Source organism: Rattus rattus, chromosome 7, assembly GCF_011064425.1.
Source record: "Rattus rattus isolate New Zealand chromosome 7, Rrattus_CSIRO_v1, whole genome shotgun sequence".
NCBI lineage: Eukaryota > Metazoa > Chordata > Mammalia > Rodentia > Muridae > Rattus > Rattus rattus.
In genome coordinates, this window is record NC_046160.1 from 119722334 (window position 1) to 119747012 (window position 24679).

The 24679-nt window shown below is 40.0% G+C and overlaps 1 protein-coding gene across 4 annotated transcripts in view; it reads right to left on the reverse strand.

The window, feature by feature from the left end:
- Esyt2 (extended synaptotagmin 2) overlaps positions 1–24679 on the reverse strand; it is a 94171-nt gene that overhangs the window by 35792 nt on the left and 33700 nt on the right. For all 4 annotated transcript variants that reach the window (XM_032908358.1, XM_032908360.1, XM_032908359.1 and 1 more), the window contains exons 2-7: positions 22424–22465; positions 21407–21541; positions 18932–19008; positions 14609–14681; positions 14316–14405; positions 927–982 (exon numbers count right to left, since the gene is read on the reverse strand). In XM_032908358.1, the coding sequence (XP_032764249.1) occupies positions 927–982; positions 14316–14405; positions 14609–14681; positions 18932–19008; positions 21407–21541; positions 22424–22465 (473 nt within the window). The remainder of the gene's footprint in view (positions 1–926; positions 983–14315; positions 14406–14608; positions 14682–18931; positions 19009–21406; positions 21542–22423; positions 22466–24679) is intronic.

The following is a 24679-nucleotide window of genomic DNA, read 5'->3' on the forward strand; positions in this document are numbered from 1 at the left end:
GTGCTATTTCTACACTGAATAGTAAAAGTATTATTTAAAAATGGAAAAGTATCATTTGGGAATCTGAGTGGGTAGCACAGAGGTAACATAACAAATACAAAATCCTGAGTTTAATCCCCAGCACTGCAAATAAAACAAAATTACCTGTGTCAATTTAAATAAGTCATTTGTTTGTAATCAAGAGTCTGATCAACTCAGAACTCATCAACAAACCTTTTAAAGTTATACTTTTCTGTCCACAGATCTTTTAAAGATAATAGAATTTATCTCTTAACCTGGTAAATCATTAATACATTTTATTTGTGACTATGTCTCAGATTATTAAAGCTGCTGTTTTTTACTGGTCATGAAACAAAATCTTGTTTCAGCAGTCATTTCAGAGGCATAAACAAGCATAGAGAAATAGGAAGTAGTCTGAAATCGAAGATTTGGAAATGCATTTGTAAGTTACTTAAGGGTAAAAATCCATAGATTACAAAACACCCACTAGAAGCAAATGTAGCTTATAATTAATAAGCCATGCATTTCAGCCTCCAAACAGAATAATGCAAACATGAAAAAGGTTTGAAAACTGTAATTTCCTGCTAAGTAGTAACAGACAGATTGCATTCTGTGTCAGTCTACCATGTCAGACATACGACAGTGACTCAGATTACTCTCTCACAGGACAATGTGTGGTTGGTGACTCAAGTGCTTGTTAAAGGACAATTTCCATGGTTTTTACTCACTAAATGGTTACAGAATAGACAAGAGCTTCTACTTCTGTGGTTAGGAACTTCATATTCAGGTTCCATGTTTACCTACTCTCTCTCTCTCTCTCTCTCTCTCTCTCTCTCTCTCTCTCTCTCTCTCAAGAATAAAGGTGACAAAAGGCAGCAATGGCTGGGAAAGAACATGGTAGCAATCACAAGCAGACCAACACTTACTTTAGTCCAGGGATGTCCAGAAGATTAGTCAGTCCTGTCCAGTTAATCTCTAAAAGCTGTTTGTTAAAAAGGAGAAAAAAGACTAAATATCAAAACATTTCCATGTATCACAGCAAATGCACACAGGTCTGTGTAAACGAAATAAGTTCTGCCGCACCTTTTCCCACTGTGTATTACAACAAAGGAGGGCTGCTGTCGTCACACATCAAGACCTGCCCTATGTCTATGTTAATGCCATAGTTTTCTCTTCTTAAAACATGTAATAATTTGTCTGCTCTTCCTCTTATGCACAGATCCCTGGAGTATCTTCAGTTTCTCCTTTATCAAAGCTAACAGTTCAGTGATTATCCTTTGTTTCGTTAGTTTTGTTATTTTGTTTATTTGAGACAGAATCTCACTGTGTACCCTCAGTTGGCCTAGAACTCAAGAAAACCAGGCTGGCCTCAAACTCACAGAGATTGCCTGTCTCTGCCTCCCAAGTGCTGGGATTAAAGTTGTATGGCTTCTTGTCCAGCATGAATATACATGTTTATATACATACATACAGCCTGACATTTAAAAATGGGGGTATGAGCCAGCAAGATAAGCCCACAGGTAAAAGTGCTTGCCTCACAAAACCTGATGATCTGGATCCCATCCCCAAGACCTTGAGTACAAAAGGAAACTACACATAAATACCACGAAGAGCAAAAACTGTGAATTGGAACATGACACTAAAGATTATGTTCACTTTCAGTATATACCTAGTGATCTCCAAAATTACCACTTAAATTTCTACTGCCAGCAAAAGAATTGGATAGAAACAATTCTTCTCTGTGTTGTTACCAAAACCAGATATTAAAACTCGTTGGTAGTTGAACAATGGTACTTTATTTTCAATCTTTTACTTGCAAACTCCTATTAATAGAACATGTTCTGTCTCTTCATTGGATATTTATAGTCATTTCAGAACTTCTTATATATTTAGGTAGGATTCTATTAAGTAAACATAAACAGTTAAAGCTACTGGTTGTAAATACTGATTTTCTCTCCAAAATAAAATAAAATAAAATAAAATAAAATAAAATAAAATACTCAGTGTTTATTACTCGTAGAGGATGTGTTAAGTGTTAAGTGAAGCACAGAGTCTCTGTATTACACACAGAGCTGGAAAGGCACACTGTTCAAGTGCCTTCTGGAACTCAGCTGCATACAAGCAGTGATCTAGTACATATATGCACAGAGCAAAGCTAACGGGAAGAAGGAATTCACTTCAAAAACATCCTTCATGACTGCTTTCCAGTATGAGAAAAATGAAAGAAATACCTTTAACCCCAGCACCTGAGAGTCAGAGGCAAGTGGATCTTCTGAGTTTGAGGACAGCTTAGTGTACAGAGAGTTCCAGGACAGCTAGGGCTACACAAAAAACAAACACCAAACCAAACCAACCACCACTGCTGCCGCTGCCACCACCACCACCACCAACAATCCAGAAAGGAAAAGAATAGTCAATTTTGAATCTGGACTGTGAATTGTACGTAAACCAAGACTCTCCCAGGTCTACTTCTGGATTTGATCAAAAGGCAGTCACAAACCCAGGGTAAAAGCAACCCAGCCCCCGACTGAGATCTCTAAATGCGGCTCCACAGTAAGAGACCAGTTTCAAAACACATTAAACAAAACACTCAAAGCAAAACAAAACCCACGTGATTCCAGGGCTTAGGCAAGCTCGCAAACCACTAGCTTCATGATCAGGACCATAGAGCTGGAAAAGTCATCGATTTCAAGGCATCTGGTTCTGTATCAGTCACACAGGTAACTGAAAGCACCATGACTAACAGGCTCATTTTTCTTTCTATTTCCCCTTCTAGCATTAGGTCAAATAATTCCTTTAGCACTTAAAAGAGAGCAGGATTTCCTTATCTCAGCAAAGTATTCTGATCTTATTGGACAGCCTAGACTGTGGGGCATGGTGGCACACACCTTCAGTTACTGCACTTTGAAGACATGGGCAGGTGGATCTCTAATTCAAGGTCAGCCTGGTATTGAGAGTGAGTCCCAGGACAGTAAAAGGCTATACCTCGAGAGAGACTAGGTCTCACACAAAACAAAACAACAAGCCAAAAACAAATAAATAAATAAACCCACATAAACAAACAAATAAAAACCCAAAATGCCTGGACACCTGCAGGGCACAAGATTAAAAAGCCATTATGTGGGCAATTTCCCTACACAACATGGAAGTGAGACCATACTGCTGAAGACATCACCCATTTACATCCTTGAACATGGAGAACTCGAGCAGGCAGGATTAACACAGTAAAAATGGCCATTTTGCCAAAAGCAATCTACAGAGTCAATGCAGTTCCCATCAAAATTCCAACTCAATTCTTTATAGAGATGGAAAAAACAATTTGCAAATTCATTTGGAATAACAAAAACCCAGGATAGCTAAAACTATCCTCAAAAATAAAAGGACTCAAGCAGTATTACAGAGCAATAGTGATAAAAACTGCATGGTATTGGTGCAGAGACAGACAGGTAGATCAGTGGAATAGAATTGAAGACCCAGAAATGAACCCACACACCTATGGTCACTTGATTTTTGACAAAGGAGCTAAAACCATCAAATGGAAAAAAGATAGCATTTTCAGCAAATGCTGCTGGTTCAACTGCAGGTCAACATGTAGAAGAATGCAGATCGATCCATGCTTATCACCATGTACAAAGCTTAAGTCCAAGTGGATCAAGGACCTCCACATCAAACCAGATACACTCAAACTAATAGAAGAAAAGGTGGGGAAGGATCTCAAACCATGGGCACTGGAGAAAATTTCCTGAACAGAATACCAATGGCTTATCCTCTAAGATTAAGAATCGACAAATGGGACCTTATAAAACCTCAAAGCTTCTGTAAGGCAAAGGACACTGTCATTAAGACAAAACAGCAACCAACAGATTGGGAAAAGATCTTTACCAATCTTACATCTGATAGAGGGCTTATATCCAAAATATACAAAGAACTCAAAAAGTTAGACACTAGAGAGCCAAATAACCCTATTAAAAATTGGGGTACAGAGCTAAACAAAAAATTCTCAGCTGAGGAATATCAAATGGCTGAGAAGTTCCTAAAGAAATGTTCAACATCCTTAGTCATCAGGGAAATGCAAATCAAAACAACCCTGAGATTCCACCTCACACCAGTCAGAATGACTAAGATCAAAAACTCAGGTGACAGCAGATGCTGGCGAAGATGTGGAGAAAGAGGAACACTTCCCTACTGTTGGTGGGATTGAAAACTGGTATAACCACTCTGGAAATCAGTCCGGAGGTTCCTCAGAAAATTGGACATTATACTACCTGAGGACCCTGCTATACCTCTCCTGGGCATATACCCAAAAGATGCTCCAACGTACAACAAAGACACATGCTCCACTATGTTCACAGCAGCCTTATTTATAATAGCCAGAAGCTGGAAAGAACCCAGATGCCCTTCAACAGAGGAATGGATTCAGAAAATGTGGTACATCTACACAATGGAGTACTACTCAGTGATCAAAAACGACGACTTCAGGAAATTCATAGGCAAATGGATGGAACTGGAAAGTATCATCCTGAGTGAGGTAACCCAATCACAGAAAAACACACATGGTATGCACTCATTGATAAGTAGATATTAGCCCAAAAGCTTGATTTACCCAAGATGCAAATCCACAGACCACATGAAACTCAAGAAGAAAGATGACCAAAGTGCAGATGCTTCACTCCTTCTTAAAAGGGGGAACAAAAATATCCATAGGAGGGGATATGGAGGCAAAGTTTAGAGCAGAGACTGAAGCCATTCAGAGCCTACCCCACATGTGGCCCACATATATACAGCCACCACACTAGATAAGATTGATGAAGCTAAGAAGTGCATGCTGACAGGAACTGGATACAGATCTCTCCTAAGAGATACAACCGGAGCACGTCCAATATAGAGGCAAAGGTTAGCAGAAAACCACTGAGCTGAGAACGGGACCCCCTTTGGGGGAATTGGAGAAAGGATTGAAAGAGCTGACGGGGCTTGCAGCCCCATAAGAACAACAATGCCAACCAACCAGAGTTTCCAGGGACTAAATCACTACCCAAAGACTAGACATGGACTGACCCAGGGCTCGAACTGCATATGTAGCAGAGGATAGCCTTGTTGGACACCAGTAGATGGGGAAGCCAAGGTTGGACCCCCCCAGTACAGGAGAAAGTCGGGGGGAGGAAGGAGGGTGGTAAGGAAGAGTTAATGGGGGGGGGTAACACCTTTATGGGGAAGGGAGAGGGGTTAGGGAACTTATGGACAGGAAACCGGGAAAGGAAATAACATTTGAAATGTAAATAAAGAAATATATCCAATAACAAAGAAAAGAAACTCCCAACACTACTGGAAGGTATATACAGGCCACCAGAGGAGAAAAATGTAAAATCAATCTCATCCAGCTACAAACCCTGCCAGCTACAACAGCAACCTGCTTGCAAGATATATTGTTTCAATGGTAGTAAAAATATTATGAAAGGAACCAACCTAACACTCACACCTGATACTGTGATGGTGACCAAAAACCTGAAACCCAGGGGAAAACCCACTACTACTATTTTGCCAAATGTGCACAGCAATAAAATGATTCCTAATGGCATACTGCTATACCCATGGATAAGCGCGTCACTCAGCCTTCATCAAAGAGGCTTCTTGCAAAGGTTGTTAATAAACACAGAACTCACAACTAGACAAATGTGCAGACAGTGAAGCATTCAGTCTCAAATGAGATGTCTCTTCAAACCCTTCCCTAGTGACTTAGGCATCTATGGCAAAGAGTAAGCAGAAAAGAAGAGAGGTGGTAATGACTCTAAGGAAACAGCACCTTCCAGACTCAAAAGGGCTGATGCACACATGAGCTCAGAGACTACAGCATGGGGAAGACCTGCCAATGTCAAGTTAGACAAAAATCCCACACAGTAGCACAAAGTCACAGCCCTGAATCAAGAAGCTTATTTGCAATTGATACTTGCGGGGAGAGGGAAACTAAGTTTTATTTAAAGAAATGTCCCAAAACAGGCCTCATGCTTAAGAGTAGTTGATCAATACAAAAATGGGCTTCATGGTTTTTGTGTTGGCTTTTTTTTCTCTCTTGTTACTGTTTGGCAATTTGTCTTTTTTTATTTTGTTTCATTGTTTGTGGTTTTTTACTTTTTTTTTTTTTAACAGCCAGAGAAAATAAGTTGAGTAGGAAGGCGTGAATGGTTTGGAAAGACTTGGGGTAGGAAAAAGAATATGACCAAAATATATGAAAAACAATTTAAAAAGATTAAAATATACCCTTTAAAATAAAATTAAAGGACATTTATGGCACAATTTTATGATTTAGTTATAAAAGCCCTTTCAGTTGATCACAAATCTACTTTAGGAAATAAAAATATACCAGCAATGTAATGTAAAATGTGTGCTTTTAACTCAAGTTCAAATCTAAGCACCTTATATGTACTCTTACCAGAAGCCACCTATTTATGGTAGGACTGCACAAAGAGATAGGAGTCAAAGAAGCCATACCGACTCTAGGAAAGGGACAGTTTATTGAGGGGCACATATAGAAGCATCTAAATAAGACTAGGTGGGATCAGTATAAGTAAGAGAACAATAAAGGGGATGAACCCAAAAAGTTATTTAATAATTTTCTTTAGAAAAAGAAACACCTTAGTTGCAAGTTTCCTAGGCATAGTTTATATGCCACTATACTGTTTATGATAGTCTTTGGAGCAGAGGCATTAAATTTAATCATTATGCATTTATTTTTAATCTTTATGCTTTGAAAATATCATACATGGGGTTGGGGATTTAGTTCAGTGGTAGAGTGCTTGCCTAGCAAGTGCAAGGCCCTGGGTTCGGTCCCCAGCTCCAAAAAAAAAAGAAAAAGAAAAAAAAAAAAAAATATCATACACATATATGCACAATGTATCTTAAGCATATCCATCCCCAATTCCATCTCAGTAGTCTTAACAGTATCAAGTAGAAGAGTTCTATCCTAAACATTTTGAAATTAACAATTCTTTTAGTAGTATTTGTTTACATTGTCATTATTTATGATACATATTTGAGATTTGCCTTATAATGAAATTTTATTAGAGACCTAAGTAGCTACGTGACATTTTTGGATCTATTAAATACTTGGCTGAGACAAAGACCGATGTTTGAAAAGTGAGGGTGAAACCAATTTTAGATGGTGTTTGGGGACCTGTTAGAATACTCGGGTAAAACAGGGACTAGCTTTAGCTAAAAAAAACTTCAACTGCCAGCAGAATTATGCGACAAACAAAATGCCAATGAAAACATACAAAATAAAAACACAAGATATAGTAACGGTAAATGTCACAAGCCACTTGCTGTCAATAAGGACGATTCTGGGCCATGGGGATGTTCAAAGCACTAGGGTTAGGTCAGGGAGGGAAGGTAAGAATGTAAGTGTGACTGTGTGTGAGGATGAATATGAAAAAGTTCATGCATTAAAACAAATTAAGAGTAACAGAGTGGAATGTTAGAAAGGAAAAGTGTGTAAAAGAGAGCATGAACCTGAGAGAAAAGTGAATGTGAAAAAAATGAGTAGGCAGAGAGAGGATGTAGCATGAAAACACAGCATACCAAAGTTTTCATATGTGAACACTAACAGTGATTATTACCTAGAAGACAAACATCTGGGAATGTCTGTAATGGTTATCTCAATTAGATTGAGGGGAAGACCTGCCCTAGATGGAGTGGTATCATTTATTTCATAGGCCAGAGTTCAAAACTGAATAAAAAGGGGAAAGCTATTTAAAGACAAGCATCCATCTCTTGCTGTTTCCTGGTTAAGGAGGAAATGTCACAAGCCCCCTAGACTCCTGCTCTATGACCTCTCTATCATGATGAACTGAATCTTCAAACTGGGAACTGAAATCAAGCCTTTCCCCTATAAGTTGCTTTTATCAGGATTATTTAACATAGCCAAAGGAAAAGTAACCAACAGAGAGTGTAAGAAATGAAAGGTTGTATACATGGGTGAGAGAATTGTGTAAATAAGCATGCCCACGGTCTGTATGAGTATGAGTGTGAGTGTGAGAGAAAGTGAATGTTAGAAAATGAGTGGGTTTCATAATTACTTTTAATTGCTGTAAAGAGAGACCCTGTCCAGGCAGCTATTAAAAGAAACATTGATAGGGAATCAGTTCTGGAGGGTTGGCGTCCATCATCATCATGGTGGCAACAGACAGACAGGCATGGAGCTGGGGTAGCAGCTGAGAGCTTATACCTTAACCACAGAGAGCAAAGTGGGAATGGTGTGAGATTTTGAAACCCCAAATCCAGCATCAGTGGACATACCACTGGTACAACCAAACAGTTCTACCAATCTGGGGAACCACTCAGATACAAGAGCCTATGAGCGTCATTCTTATTCAAACCAGCACAGGCTGTGAGAAAGATCAGTCGTTAAAGTGCAGGTGATTGTGAACACGAGTGACACAAACAGGTGTGTGAGAACAAGTCTATAGAGCAGTGCAGGTGAGCATGTGTGTGAGAGAGTACATAGAGTACATATGTGAGTTCATGAGGACACATGGAAAAAGGCCAGGAGGAATGCAATCGTGGCAGCCGTTTGAGAAGCATCCTTGGAAATGCAACTGTCAGGTCCCTCCTGATTTCCCGAATACATCTTAGGACAATGAAAGCCAGGGCCCCTGGATGACTAAAGATCTGTAATTCAGCAAGCTGATGCATACTGGAATGTGTTTGCAAACACAGTAAGCCATCTCTGGGCGGCGGCAGAAGCACAATGCAGAATACTGTCCATGCTTATGAAAGAACATCATGTTTTACCTGGAACAAGAAAACATGTGCACCCATTTCATGAAAATCACAGAAATGAGCCATCGGGATGCCAACTTTGAAGACCTGGGACCTACGGTAGAAGAAAAGAGCTAACTCCTATAACTTGCCATCTGACTTTGACATGTGTTCCACTGTGCACGAGCGCGCGCGCGCGCGCGCGCGCACACACACACACACACACACACACACACACTCTCTAAATTAATGTAAAAAACAAAAAAACAAAAAACAAGAGATGTTCTTCTCTATTACTTCAAGATGGGACTGCCTGAGATATGCAGTAAAGCTGGTAGCATGACAGCAGCAACTGGCCCTAAGCAACTACACACGTCTCAGGCAGGTCATTTGGGAAGTTGGCTATAAATGCAAGCTGATGGCTGGCTCCACAAGTCTTCAGTGGGGTTTCACCCCATGTCTTTGTTTAGTAGCTCTAGGTTGGCAGGAAAGCTAAAGAGAATCTTCCTGTTGTTTTAAAGCCTCATGACTTAGGCAAGAGGAAGGGAGAAAACCCTGCAAAGAGCACTGCTCTGACAGCACAGGAAAGCTGAGTCCTTAGGGTCCACCCAGGAGACAGGTGTTCTCTGAGGCAACTCTGAAGAGAGACAGAAGCAGTCTGAATGAAGTAAGCCCCACAGGGGCTGGTGAGACAACTCATGCTAGGCTCTAAGGAAATGCTGAAGAATGACCCAGAGATCCACAGCACAGGAGCATGGAAACCAACGTGGGCCTTGTATATATACATCTGCATTTTGTACACATCAGGCCAGAAAGAACATTTCCTGTAGGGCTGTGGCCAAGATGGAGAGCAGCTGTCACCATAGATGGGCACAAAGACAGCCTTGCAGTGCGGTCTTTGGGGGTTGGCACAGGGTGCAATCCTAGGCTTAGCCTATCCTACAGAAGACCTATAGCATACACTCAGCATAGGTAAGGAAAGCAGTCAATGATAGCTCTACTTTGAGACTCAGGATGGTACAAGATTATGGAGGGTGCACAAAACTGTACAAATAATTAAAAACATCAAACCATAGGTTTCAGAGGATCAGAGTAAACTCAGCATAATAAATAATCTTGGATTACTTAAGGTGTGGTTTGAATCTATAGGCCTGTCTGCAGACCTATCTGCAAGAATCGTAGAATGCCCTGTGTACTACAGACTCTCTTAATCCCAGACCTGGGAGAGAAGGGAAGGAGGGGATGGGAGGTTGGGGGAACGGGGACACAGATCTGGCCCACTGTTCTCAGAGGGAGAGAAGGAAGCAAAAGCTATGATCTTTCAACCTGTCATACCGCACTGCCTTCCCACTGGCTCCAAAAGTCAGTTAACCATTACAGTACACTGTCTCCCTCTAGTTACAAAAAAATTCAAACTCCTGGTTCCAATTTGGTTCTGAGATTTAACTGTACAATAAACATAATTTTTACATTTTAGAAATCCCTCTCCTTCTTTAACACTCCCTTTACTTAAAATATTTTAAGTTCTGGGATTCTAGCCCAGTAAGATTCAAGTTCTTCCTATTATAACTCTAAATGGAAGATAGTTCTACTTAACAAAGAAAATCGCATAGAACATGCCCAAGTTGTTCTGTGGAGACTTCTAGAAAAGACCTGCTTCACAATCTGTTCTTTGGGGTTAAGTGAAGGCTCTGAAAACAACCTGTGAATAAAGTCCCTGAAGAGGAATGCGTCTCCTCTGCCCCTTCTCTACGTCTTAGTAATGATAAGAGCAGCTGGGATACAGGGCTAGCATGGTCCAGGACCAGGATCTAATTATAACTCATTCCGGGCTATTTTCAACTTCCTTAATAGTCACTCCTTGCCCACCTCTGTGTCTGACTTCACATCTTTGTGACTCTCAGGGAAAACCTTTTAGAACGTATTGGAGACCACAGTAGCTTTCTCCAGCTACTAAGAGTCTTCTCAGGCAGTGTCTGAGCCCTAAGGCAGGGATTGCACTACTTTTCTTTCATCTGCCTGTCTAAATTTCCACCAATTACTTGAAAGGTGCTTTTATTTATGACTTTGTTCTGTTACTATAAAAACTTCCTCAAACTGTTACCACATTTGGAACATGGAATTTGGGAAAACCTAAATCTGTGTTCCCAGGCCGAGGACACTCATAGTGGACTCCAAAATAAACTATCTTTATCCCCTTGAAATAAGAGCTGTGGTTTTGCGCTGATATAAACCCTTAGGATGTATGCTTTAGGCATATCCAAAATCTACCTAGATTGGGTTCTCTATAAACTTCCAATGACAAAAAGGAATCCACCTGACTCTAAATTATGTTTTATGTATGTACTTGTGTGGGTGCATGTGCACAAGTACATATATGTGTAGGCTAGAGATTAACACTGGGTGTCTTCCTCTATTGCTCTTTACTTTGACGACAAGGTCTCCCTAAACACAGAGTTAACCAGCTTTCTAGAGCAGCTTTCTCATGGCTAAGCAATGAGCCCTGGAGCACTGGGTTTCTGACACATGCTATCATACCTAGGTGTTTTACAAAGGTCCAGCATCTGGAATCAGGTTCTTGAAGCATGCGAAAGACACTGTCTAATCTATCTCCCTAAATCTATCTCCCTAACCCTCCTTTTGGTTATCACAACTTTTTTTCATTCCCAAAGATTCAAAGCCTATTGCCTGACACACAGCAGCCAAGGACTCTACCACTGAAGTCCATCCTGTCCGTTATCAGAATATTTATTCAGACTTTTCCCCTTACCCTAGCATCACTCTAGTGTTAGAACCTCAATAAAATGCTAACTATATTTAATTCTTTAAAAATGTAAAGGTTTACTGTGTGCTTTTAAGAGCACAGACATTTAATTGTGTTAGGTGGTAGTATCACTCCTCTGTCACAGACAGGGGACTGAGACCTACAGACATGGCACAAAAAGAAGACAAGTAGAGGTGAGGCAGTGCAAAGCTGTCACAGAGACCCCACACTGCTGTGCTCCCTGTTCCCGAAGCACACCACCACTGTTCCACCTGGACTGTTCACTCCACAAGTAACACATTATCAAAACTAATTAAACAAACTAGAAGGCAGAAAACATGAAACTGTTTTATACAAGTCTATGGTATTTGTTTCTGAGTCATCTGGGCAATAAAAAAAAAAAAAAACCAGTAAAGCTAAAAAGCCCTTCTAGCTGTATTTTTCACTAGACTAAGGAAGAATTATTTGGCAGCTAACAGCAGTAAGTTCTCATATTTTCCAGCTGAAAGTAACTGAAGAAAATTCCTTCCCTCTAAAGCATGTTCAGTGGCTTTATTTACCATATAAGGAAAAGGTGACCGAACACTTCAACTCTATCCTTTTCTTCTCGGCACTCCAACAGCCTGTCGCTGGGAGTTAATGCTGTAACTTATTTTACAAGTGCCGTCATCTGTGAAGAACAAAACTATTTAAGAGCACAGTTAAGTTCTGAGGAAGACTAAAGGTCTTTGTTTTTCTAAGGGATAGGATCTTTATATTAAAAATATTTCCAAAGACAGATAGTTTTTAGCAACTTATTAAAGAACATTTTAAATACTCATGAATGGAGTCAGTTTTTACATAAACTGCTCTTTAAAAAAATTGGTAGGAGGAGAAAAAGATGCATTTTAAATCTTTTATAGATTTATTTCTCAAAATTATAATAAAGTAAAAATGAGTGTAGTCCTTGATAGCTTTTGGAGTTGTAACGTACATCCTATTCTACAACACGGGAAGTAAGGACGCGACAACACGACTGTGAGGGCACAGTGGGAGCCATGCACGAAGCACTGCCTGTGCCATAGTCTGGCCTAGGAATACCGTATTTGTAAAACCAAGTAATAATTTTCAATAGGTCTTTTGAGCCAAATCTTAAATCATTTTAATCCATTTTAAATCACACGTGATTGTTTCAGTAAATATTAAAAAAGAATGTATCATCCCACGGTATAGCAGCTCTGGAGGGCCACATGGCATCTGCGGGGTGCTCCAATCACCACACGCTACCCTCAGCTACCCTCTGAGCCCAGCAGCAGCCGCCCTCGTGCAACTCTCTGGCTGCAGACCCTGCCCACATTCCCAGCATCCGTCCCCTGTAGTTATAGTCACAACTCCCAGTTACCTGTTAAAATAAAAACTCAATACGTTTGTAATTTAGCAATCAGATTTATATCTTAAATTCTCACTCGACAAAATGTCCACACAATAAACTCATAACCAATTGATAATGATATAATCTGCCCACCTAGATAAGACAAACTGTCCTATAAAAATCCATCCCTTGAAAAACACTCCTAACCACCCGTGGCCATTTAAGACCACACAGATCTGGGTCCTCTTTCTCTGCCCGTACATGATGGTACAGTCCCTCCCAGAACTTGCCGAGGAGCATAAGCAGTACCCCCTAAGAAGCAGCTCATCTAGACTCTCTGAACACTGGAAACAGACATGCCCTTCATTTTAGCACTAATGGTCACTACTGTACAACTTTCAAAACTACAGTGCACACTTGTCCTAGAAGATAGAAACCTTCTAGAAGTGAAACAAAATAGCTCAAGAGAGAATTCTCAAGAACAGGAAAAAAAGAAAAAGTGGAGGACACAGTAACTACTTTGCTTCAGAGGACATTAAGTTCCTATGGTTGGAACTTGGGATGCACAGTTAGGCAGTAGGGAAATGCGGCTAGAATGAGAGAGCTTGCCTAGCATGCACAATGCCCTGCCTTCGATTCTCAGCATTAAAAAAAAAAAGGAAGAAAGAAAAAGGCACTGAAGGTAGCACTAATCATGGGCTGCAGGACTCAGGTAAGGGTAAGAAATAGCTTTGTCTTCCTATTTCCATTCTAGTAATGTGTAACAAGCACAGAGCACTTAGAACAAAGATGAAAAGAAATACAATCTAAAAGTATGAATGACAACACCATGCTTAGCCAACAATTAAAAGACCAACAAAAGATTCCATTTAAAAGCACAACACAGAGCTTCACGTGTAGTTCATCAAATACTCCCCTTACCTCCACCACCAAAGAAGGCGTATTTATCTCAGGAGGGGAGTCAGAGGGAGATTTACAGGCATGGCATTACCTTAAAGTGTTTAGAAATATAAAACCCGTATCAGACTAATCCGGGTCTATGCCAAAGCTCTAATACTTAATCACTGTGTGACTTACATGAATAAGACTTCTCAATGTCAGTTCCAGATCAGTACAAGGAAACAATATTTAACTTTGCAAGTATGAGGATTAAATAAGCAAATGGAATAAAATCATACTTAATAACAGGCCAAATGCATCTTCAACTTACTTAGCTAAAAATGATTTTCCTAACTTCCACAAACATTTTTATATTCAGGAAGGAACATTCTTTATCAAGAGATAAAACCCCCACTTAAGGCATACAGAAGTTAAAAGACTCAGGAACCATGCATCAGATAGGGGAAAGTTAATGGCAGGATTTTGTTCCTCCACTCTATCCTTCCGTGTATCCATGTTACTGCCCAGAGAGCAAAGATAAGCATGACGTCATGAAATAAACGCACTTACTGGCTTCCTAAGGAAGAAGATGGACAAAGCTCCAACTAAAGGCATGTCCCCAATCAGGGGCTCCAGGATCACCCGCATTGTCCCATGGATCTGCACTCAGACAGGAAATCACAAGTCAGAAAACAGTTCTTTAAAGTCACTTGGTGATTTTTAAGCACATGGCTTCTCACTTTATTCAACTATAACCACAAATACAAACTTACTTCGAAAACCTTCCAGGCTAATAAAAACTCATACTTTTCTTTCCGAATACAGTCTAGAAAACTCTAAAATGAAAAATTTGAAAAACTTACCTGTATACTTTTCACACCAGCTCTACAAAAATATCTTTTGATCTCCAAATCAATCTCACAATTTCCTACAAAACTAGGACAGAAAAATTCTTCATTAGATAAAGTGAGTGGAATTACTCATCCTCTTAGCTGTCTGTTAAGATTAGGCAGTGTGAAGGACATAATCAGACCACACGACGGTAAAATAGACATACTGTAGGCAGAATGGACTGAAAATGTAGCCAATACCACAAGATTATTTATTCTCTTACTCTCGGTGTTACAGACACAGTGCTGTCAGGCTCAACACTGCCGTGTCACCTGTGAGGAACACTGCATATGCTCTTACTTCTCCCACATGTGAAAATCTTAGATAAATCTAGATGCCCAACACATGGGAGGCTGAAGCTGAAGGACTATCAGTTTAAGATTAGTCTGGACTATACAGTGTGACACCCTGTCTCAAAACAAACAAAACAAATGAAAATAAAATAGATGAGAATGGAGCTCGGTGGGTGGACTAGCTGCCTAGCATATAAGAGCTCTGGGTTTAATACACAGTCTTACCTAAATCGGGGGTGTAAGATACATTGGATTCTTAGCACTCAAAGGAATAAGCAGGAGAATGGTGTCCTCCTTATGTACACAGAGAGCTCAGATCCTATCTCAAAAAGCAAAAATTTTAAAAGCATGTAAACATGTAGTTTCAAAGAAAAATATGAATAACAATGTGTTATTTCTGGAACACTCATTTGATGGAAAGTGTTTTTATGAGTATAAGAAACCTTTGTTTAAAACACAACAAAGGTTATTTTGTCAATAGTGGAGCTCACCACCTTTTTCCTTAGTCACAAAAAAAAACAGCTTATTTTGAACCTTCACTTTACTCAGAGATTAACTTCAAACACAAATGTAAAACAAATGGTTCCTTACTATGATAATGCAAAGCATGCATTCATTTCCAACATAAACATGAAACCCTAATGCATTCCACATGGGATGGTCTGGGATTTCACCTCACCTGTTTTAGCTGAGATTACTATTGCTATGAAGAAATACCAAAAAGCTAGTTGGGGAGGAAGAGTTATTTCATTCACAATTCCATTTAACAGTTTAGCAAAGCCAGTGAGAGCAGGAACTCAATCAAGGCAGAAACCTGGAGGCAGGGGATGATACAGAGGCCATGGAGGAGTGTCACCTACTGGTATGGTCTCCATGGTTTGCTCAGCCTGCTTTCTTATAGAACCTAAGACCACCACCCTAGGGATGGCAATACACACAATGAGCTGGCACTCACAGATCAGTGACTAATTAAGGAAATGTTCTACAGGCCTGCCTATAGCCCTGATCTTATAGAAGTTATTTCTCAATTGGGGTTCCTTGCTTACAAATGATTCTAGCCTGTGTCAAACTGACAACTGCCAGCACAACCCCCATGCTTGCTTCTTGGAAGTGGGGTAATCATAAGCCTACTTGATGAATAATGATCAGGAAGGGTCTAAGCCATTGATTCTCAACCTTCCTAATGCTTAACTCCTTAAAATGGTTCATGGAATTATTTCCATTACTACTTCATAACTACTGAGCAATGTCTCAGTCTCAGTTCCTAAGACCATAAGAAATATGTGTTTTCCAATGGTCATGACCCATAGGTTGAGATCTGCTGATCTAAGTACATGAACAAAATTGTTCTCCATGTTGCTGCTAAATTCACCTATAACCTGTTATAATATTAAAATGAATGGAAACCTGTGACTGACTGGGGTAAGGAGGTAGGGGACATCTCCAGGATAAGACAGAGACCTGGGATAAGGGAGGTGCCCAACTTAGCTGTGACTCACTACATTGGGAATATGGAACCTGATGAGGCCACCTCTGTTAGCCAGACAGGAACCCCAGTGGAGCAATAGAGACACCGACCCACCCACAAAACTTTCAACCCAGAATTTATCCTGTTTACAAGTAATGCAGTTACAGGGGAGGGAGGCACCAATCCCTAACACTATTAATGATACTCTGTTATGCTTGCAGACAGGAGCATGTTGTCCTCTGAGAGACTCCACCCAGCAGCTGACTCAAACAGATACAGACACTCACAGCCAAATAGTGGATGGAGCTTGGGGATTCTTAAGGAAGAACAGGAGAAAGGATTGTGGACAGGAACTCCACAGGAAGGCCAACAAAGTCAAATAACCTAGACCCTTGGGGCTCTCAGAGTCTGAACCACCAACCCAAGAACATACATGGGGAGGCATATGGATCCTGAACAGTTGGAATAGGGCTATCCCAAAAGCTGTTGCCTATACATGGGATATGTTCCACTACCTGGGCTTCCTTGTGGCCTCAGTGGGAGAGAAGCACCTCGCCTCACAGACACTTGAAGTGCCAGGGTTGGGGGGATACTTAGAGGGATTCCCACCTGACCAGAGAAGGGGAGGGGTTGACTGGGAGGGAGGCAGTGATCAGGATATAAAGTGAATAAGTAAAATTAATTAATTAATTAAATGAAAAACTGTCATATTTTTCCTTTTAAACTAACATAAAGCCTAACATGTTTTCTTTATTTCCTGATTCTTAACTTCTCCTCTATCTCGCTGCCAATGTAGTTAAGATCTTTGTCTGAAGCATACAATATAGTACAGTACTTATGCTATTAAAGCTGCTTCTTAAGACTGATACCCATGAAAGGAGTCACTCAGGTAATTTACTTAATGCTAAAACACTGAATGAGCACAAGGTGTCTCTCCATGGAGCTTGCCATCTACTCATGACAGCAGACATGAGAGGTTAGGATCCAGCCTAACCTAAGACACAGGGGGACTACCAGGGAGCTCCTACCCAGGCCCGCCGACACGCCCCCTGGAGCATGGGTAACACGAGACACGAGTGTGCCTCCTCTTTTATTCCACTGATGGAAATGATGTTTACACATGTGTCAAATATTTTAAAAGTGAAGATTTTCCCATAGTAAAGATACTGAACATTTTTTTCTAAAATAAAAGTAACAGGTAAAAATTCTATACAATTTTATTATTAGTGTACTTTTGTATTCTCAGTCTAGCCTTAGAGAAGAAGATTGAACTCTTAACGGCCATGTGCCTTGTTTGCTGTGAAAGTCTTTCACTGGTGTCTAGGGCTCACTACTTTGGGCTGGGCTGGCTGGTATTGGGCTGGGCTGGCTGGTAATTGGCTGGGCTGGCTGGCTATAGCGTCTGAGAGCCTCTTGTCTCTGCTCTCCCCATCCTGGGACTACTAACTTGCCACCACACTCATTTCCTTAGTAGGTCTGGGGACTGAATAAGGTTATCATTTTACCAACTATCTATTCACTATGTTACAGGTGAGATTGTCTTTATGTCCTTTCAGGACTTTTCATTATTAATGTTCAGAAATGCAATTGATTTAACTGCATTTTGCTACTTTGCTAAATTCATTTTACTTTTAAGAGGTTTGTTTTATTTTTAAAAGAAGAGTCTTCCTATGGAGCGCAAATGTAGTCCAGTCACCTCCAAAGTGTTGGGATTAAATGCCATCACACCTGGCTTTAAAACTTTCTGTGATTTTTTTTTCTGTAAGATCTAATTATTTGTAAAGACTCCTTTTCAATTGGAGTTCCTAGGTTGAACTTTCTTTTTTTTTGAACATGTAAGAACACTAAATTTTGTTAAATGAATCTTCTGTATCAACAGAGATAACCATGAAGGTCTCCTACTCCCTGTACTACTTCCTTCTTAATATAAAGCGGTGAATTTTACAGATTGATTTTCATATCTGAATCACATTTGTATTCTGGGAATAAATTCTACTTGTTGATGGCATTAATCTATGCTACTAGATTCAACCTGCTAATATTTTGTTGTGGATTTTTATACTATGGTTCCTAAGAATTATTATAGTTTTCTTATAGAGTATGTAATTTCTTTTAACCAATACATTTTTAGAAATTTATTTTATTTTATGTATATGGATGCTTTGCCTGCGCCTATGTCTGTGACCTGGCATGTGCCCGTGGAGGGCAGAAAGGGCACTGGGTTCCCCGGGCGGGGGCTGCAGTGACAGACGGTCGTGAGCGGCTATGTGGGGGCCAGGCGTCCAGCCCAGGCTGTCTGAAGAGTCCAGCAATGCTCTTAACTGCTGAGACAGCTCTCCAACCACATTACACTTAATGAATGATGGTTATCTAGACTGTTAGTGACGCAAAGGTTGTTAGCATGTAGACCTGGAAGAATTTAGTCAATAAAAGAAAGCCAAGATATTTATTTTATCCTTCATCTTATACATATTGCTAAATGAATACTACACGTCAGTAGCCATGGCAAAACCATAACACAAATGAAAACTTACCTAATCTGCAGGTCCAGAATAATTTGTCTTTTGTCTACATTTTCAGTATAAACCTTAACACCATTGACTCTAAGGGGCTGAAACAAAAAATAGCTTAATTTAAAACAGAAAAAGGCCTAAAAGCAAAAAAACCTAACCATAAAGCAACAGACATGATAAGGACAAGTTAAGCATTAGACTACAAGTGCAATTTTGGTTTTATGACACAGTTTAACTTTGACAATTTATTAAGCTTGCATTCTTCCGTTTTCCTCTATAGAGTAAACAGTGGCATCCACGTGAGATTACCACGTGAGATTACTGTGAGGTAAGTGACACCCAGTGAGGATTCAGCAACACGGGTACTGTGAGGTAAGTGACACCCAGTGAGGATTCAGCAACACGGGTACTGTGAGGTAAGTGACACCCAGTGAGGACTCAGCAACACGGGTACTGTGAGGTAAGTGACACCCAGTGAGGACTCAGCAACACGGGTACTGTGAGGTAAGTGACACCCAGTGAGGACTCAGCAACATGGGTACTGTGAGGTAAGTGGCACCCAGTGAGGACTCAGCAACACGGGTACTGTGAGGTAAGTGATACCCAGTGAGGACTCAGCAACATGGGTAGTGCTGTTAGTACATGGGATGAATACGTTTGCTTTTACTATCAAGCCCTTTACCCTTATCTCTTTTGATTTAATCTAATTTTCTTTTACACTATCCTTATTAATACTTCCCATTATTTTAAATTTATGTTTTACAAGTTTTCAGTTTAAATTTTCCCAAAAGTTGGGCTTTTGAGTAGAAAAAAAAAGATAAGGTATAGTTGAGTGTGGTACTGAAGGCCTATAACCACAACACTTAAGAAGCTGAAACATGGGATTGCCAGTTCAAGGCCAGTCTGAGCTAAAGAGTGGGACTCTGTCTCAAAAGAATACTTAATATATGGTTCAGAAAACTGAATATGCAACCTCAAAAGACAGATCATAAAATATGTTGTATTTCTTTTTTACTAAGACTTATTTTTACTTATGTGCATGCTGGGGCCATAAGATCTTCTGAGTTGGAACTATAGGTGATGGTAAACTAATTGTTATGGGTTCTGGAAATCAAACCTGGATCCTCTAGAAAAGTTCTGAACCATTGCAATATCTTCCTGGTCCACAAGCTATATTGAAAGGCCAGCCTGTGCTTCATAGCAAGACTCTCGAGAAGCCAAGAAACAGAGGTAGACACAGAGAAAGAGAAAAAGTTGGAGAGGGCGAGGGGGAAGGAGAGGGAGAGGGGGAGGGGGAGGGGAGGGAGAAAGACAAAAGGAGGAGGGAATTAGCTGGAAAGAAAAAGTGGTCGACAGTAGTGGGAAGAGGGTAGAGACGGTCATGAAGGTACGAATATGGTACAATGCATGCATAAAATACAATACAAGCATGAAATGGTCAAAAAATTTAAAAACTAATAGTACCCGTAAATGCAAAAACTCAATGTTGTCTTAAAATAATTATCATATGCTAGGATTTACTTAATCATAAAATATTTTCTACAACAAATATGTATCAAGAAGTGATTTCTCATCTAACTTTTAGGAAATATTGAAAAACTAATGAATATGAATAAAATCAAAGTCAATACTTTATGTAAAAATATTTGTTTAAATGTACATATATATATATATATATATATATATAGAGAGAGAGAGAGAGAGAGACAGAGAGACAGAGAGAGACAGAGAGAGAGAGAGAGCACTTCTCTATACACTGACACACACACAGAAAATATGCATATACCCATACACACACACACATATATACACATACATACATACATACATACATACATACATACATACATACATACATACATACATATATTTGTTAAAGCTAGTAAACTGGATTTAAAATTGTCACTGTTTTTAAAAAGTCAAAACAGGGCTGGGAAAATGGCTCAGTGGTTAAGACCACTGCTATTCTTCTAGAGGGCTTGACGTTGGTTCTTACCACCCACATTAGGCATTTGTGCAAATGCCTGTAACTCTATCTCCAGGCTCTGAGACCATCTTCTGGCCTCCATGAACACCTGTACGCATGTATGGCATATTCTCACATAGACACACACATATATACATAAACAAAAGTACAAATTAAATTTAAAAAGTAAAAAAGAAACAACAAAATATAACTAGAATAAGGGGTTGGGATTTAGCTCAGTGGTAGTACGCTTGCTCAAGCGCTCGGCCCTGAGTTCGGTCCTCAGCTCCAAAAAAAGGGGAAAAAAGACAAAACAAATAGCACAATGAGAGTGAGGCAACAAGCCCACAGCCTAAAAAGCAAGAAAAGTCAAACTACGTTCTTGGGAAAAAGAATCTAAGAAATTTGTCGATTTTTGAACTGGTCTTCCTACGGAACAATTCCCTTCAGGACCGGTAGAGTGGGTACATGTGTTCTTGGCAATCCCACTGTGTGTATAAGGAAGGGTAGTGAAGAAGAACAGAACTGACCTGATGACCCACATCCACTTTCGTGAAGCTGAAGGTGCTGAGGTGGGCATTTGCTCCGCGCACAGCTGGCTCTATGGTTTCTCGAAAGAGCTTCTCAATAAACTGACAAATAAAGGGCCACATGTGCTTTACGGTCTGGAAGGGAAGAGTGTCACGTCAGGTAACTGCCATGATACACGATACATAATGTAGTCAGCACTAAGAAATAGTAAAGTCATGTAGTCTCTTAGAGGCTGGCTTTGAGAACTAAAACAAAAGGAGAAATGGTCTTGTTACTCAATATCATTCCTGCAAAATGTATTCCAAACATTAAACACTTACTTCAGCAATAAACTACTGATTAGTCAATATCCTGCAGATGGGCTCTTTTATTTAGCCATTCTGTTTAAACATGTCTGCACATCTAATAATCACTAAAAGTCCCATGGCTTCAACTGACTGTGGGAAAACTTAAATAAATAGGTTGGAAGTGTGGCTCAGTTTGATCTCAATACCACAACCAAACTAAACTAAACCCAACAAAAACTGCATGGACTTCAGTAATTACTCCTGCATTTTAATAACCATATATTAACTTTTGCTATATAGGGTGATTTCCGTCTAGCTAGGGTTACCATATTGTCTTAGAGATGCTCAAAACACAAGGTAAGAGAGATTCAATCTAAAGCTTACTGAAACAAAGACATCTTCTAAAAGGTATTATAGATTGGTAATTTCTTGGGAGTTATTTTTCTCTTCATAATAATGTTTCCAGAATGGTTGCTTGTGATTTCTATAAAGCAGATGTGAACAGCCTCTATTCAAGAAAGAAGGTATAAGGCCAGATCGCAATGCCGTGCAAGCACATGAATTAGTCTTTTTCTCCTTAAAGCAAAGTCAGTGCTTACAACAGTCCTCCGGGGAGCAGAGTCCTGCTCATTGCAATCTGAACTCAACATTAACACAAACTCCCAAATATGGGAAGGTGGTCTCTAGCCCTCTAATTCCCACTGAATATTTGGAATATGTTAATCTTACCTTATTTAGCCATTCTGCTCTTTCAGTGTCTGGAAAATGAACCTGAGAAAGAAAACACACATACATGACTTAATGACTCCTGAAAATCACAAACAAAATGTCTGATAGACTATTTTGTGTTTATATAAAACTTCCTTAAAACACTCTGCTCTATTGCTTTGGCAATCTGGGAGAAGAGAAAGTGAAATGTGTGGTACCTGACTTGTCATGTTCTGGAGGGAGAGGGTTGGAGGCCCACAAATATCACCAGAGCCTTCTCTGCCTTACACGACCAAAGTGGGTATTCCTTAGCATTTGAAACACCAGAGTATAGAAAAATGTCTTTTAAAAAAATATTATCTTTCAATCATTCTAGAAATGTAGACTCAGACTTCAAAATCTACCTCTCCTTTTTTATTTTCCCTTTTTCTATGCAAGGGTCACATCTACCAGTCTGTCCTCTCCCAAATGCACACTGTGATCATAGCTCTCCACAGGCAAGGCCTACATACTGGGAAAGTGATTGAAAATGCAAAAAGAAACCTACTTTAAAAATAGGTAAAGAATGTTTTCTCTGTTGTTGTAACTAAAATAAACCATTTTTGCAAAGGAAGCTACTGCTGTTTTCAGTCACAAGGGAGCTTTCAGAAGAGAGCACAGGACACAGAGTTTGAATCTGGAGACACAGCAGATCACAAGAGACTTTGTACTGGAGACCAAGGAGATGTGATGCTTATTAACTTTCCTGAGTTCTAAAAGAACCCGGCCCATAATGCTGTCCTCTGGCTAAAGGAAGTTGACCAGAAGCTGAGCACTATACAGTGTGAAAGGGTGACGTGGGGCTTCCAAGGTTTCTGAGACCCAACTCTACTTCTCAAGTTTGATTATGAAAACAAACAACAGAAAATAGGATCTGGCCAACCCCTGGACATAAGATAGGTCACTATCAAGCTGTTAATCACCAATAGCTTATACTGGCTCTCAGAAGTCCTGAGAGACCAACTGCTCCTCCTGCAGTCTCAGCAAGAGGAAAATAAGCAGGGCAGTAAAACTGGTAGTTATGGCTTCCCTCTGTGTCTACAAAAGCATAAGTAGGCTTTACTTCCCTTGAACCATAAAATGTGAAGGATGTTTGGTTGAACCATGAAACATGCTAGAGTGAGTAGACATAGTTATTTCTAAAGTAGATAAGCATAAATCCACTGGTGTGGAGTGGAGTGCAAAAGCCTTCCGAATTGGGACAATGGCTTAGAAGTTGGGGAAGACAACATTCAACAAGCTAAAGGGTCAGGTCAGTGGGCGGCTGTTCATGCTTGCCTAACTCTAGATGCTATGCTCTGTCATCAAAGGGGCAAATTTAACCCAAATCAACAAGTGTACAAGAAAAGGCTTCATTCTCCCCAAGAGAGAGGATGAACGTTCATGGTTACAATGAGGAGAGCAGTTCTTGTTAGACATCAAATTAGGTCATAAAATCAATTCATTTGTAATCAGTACACTGTCATTCCTTTGCATTACTTGGAAATAGTTTAGTAGTTAAATCAGGAACGGGACAGTGAGTGGCAGGCAGAGCATTAAAGCAGGTATTTAGATCCTTCTAATTTATTTTTTATTTATTTATTTTTTTTTTTAACTTGAGTATTTCTTATTTACATTTCGAATGTTGTTCCCTTTCCCGGTTTCCGGGCAAACATCCCCCTAATATCTCCCCTCCCCACCCCCCCCCCCCCCCAACAGTCTAGTTCACTGGGGTTCAGTCTTAGCAGGACCCAGGGCTTCCCCTTCCACTGGTGCTCTTACTAGGATATTCATTGCTACCTATGAGGTCAGAGTCCAGGGTCAGTCCATGTATAGTCTTTAGGTAGTGGCTTAGTCCCTGGAAGCTCTGGTTGCTTGGCAGATCCTTCTAATTTATTGTGAGGCTCTCTCCCATTCTACATTTTCCTTCTAAATCAACCAACCACTGGAAGCAACAGACCAAAGGCAAGTATTGAATATCTTCTGTTCGCTAACATGGAAACTTCTGCAATTTCAGAGTGAATACTACATTGAAATTTCTATAGGGCCAAACTCCTGAATATACTTGCCCTTTGATGTCTGACTGTCCTCACCTGCTTCCCCCAAAGGCCTCTCCTGGCCTGGCCTCCCAAATACTAAATTTAGCTAACAGAACAATATTCTAGAAAACAGGAACTTCCTTTCCAAGTCACCTTACTGAAGACTTTGAGTGCGTATGTGTTTATTGAATCCTTTTAACTTTCTTGGCTTGAGCTTCAA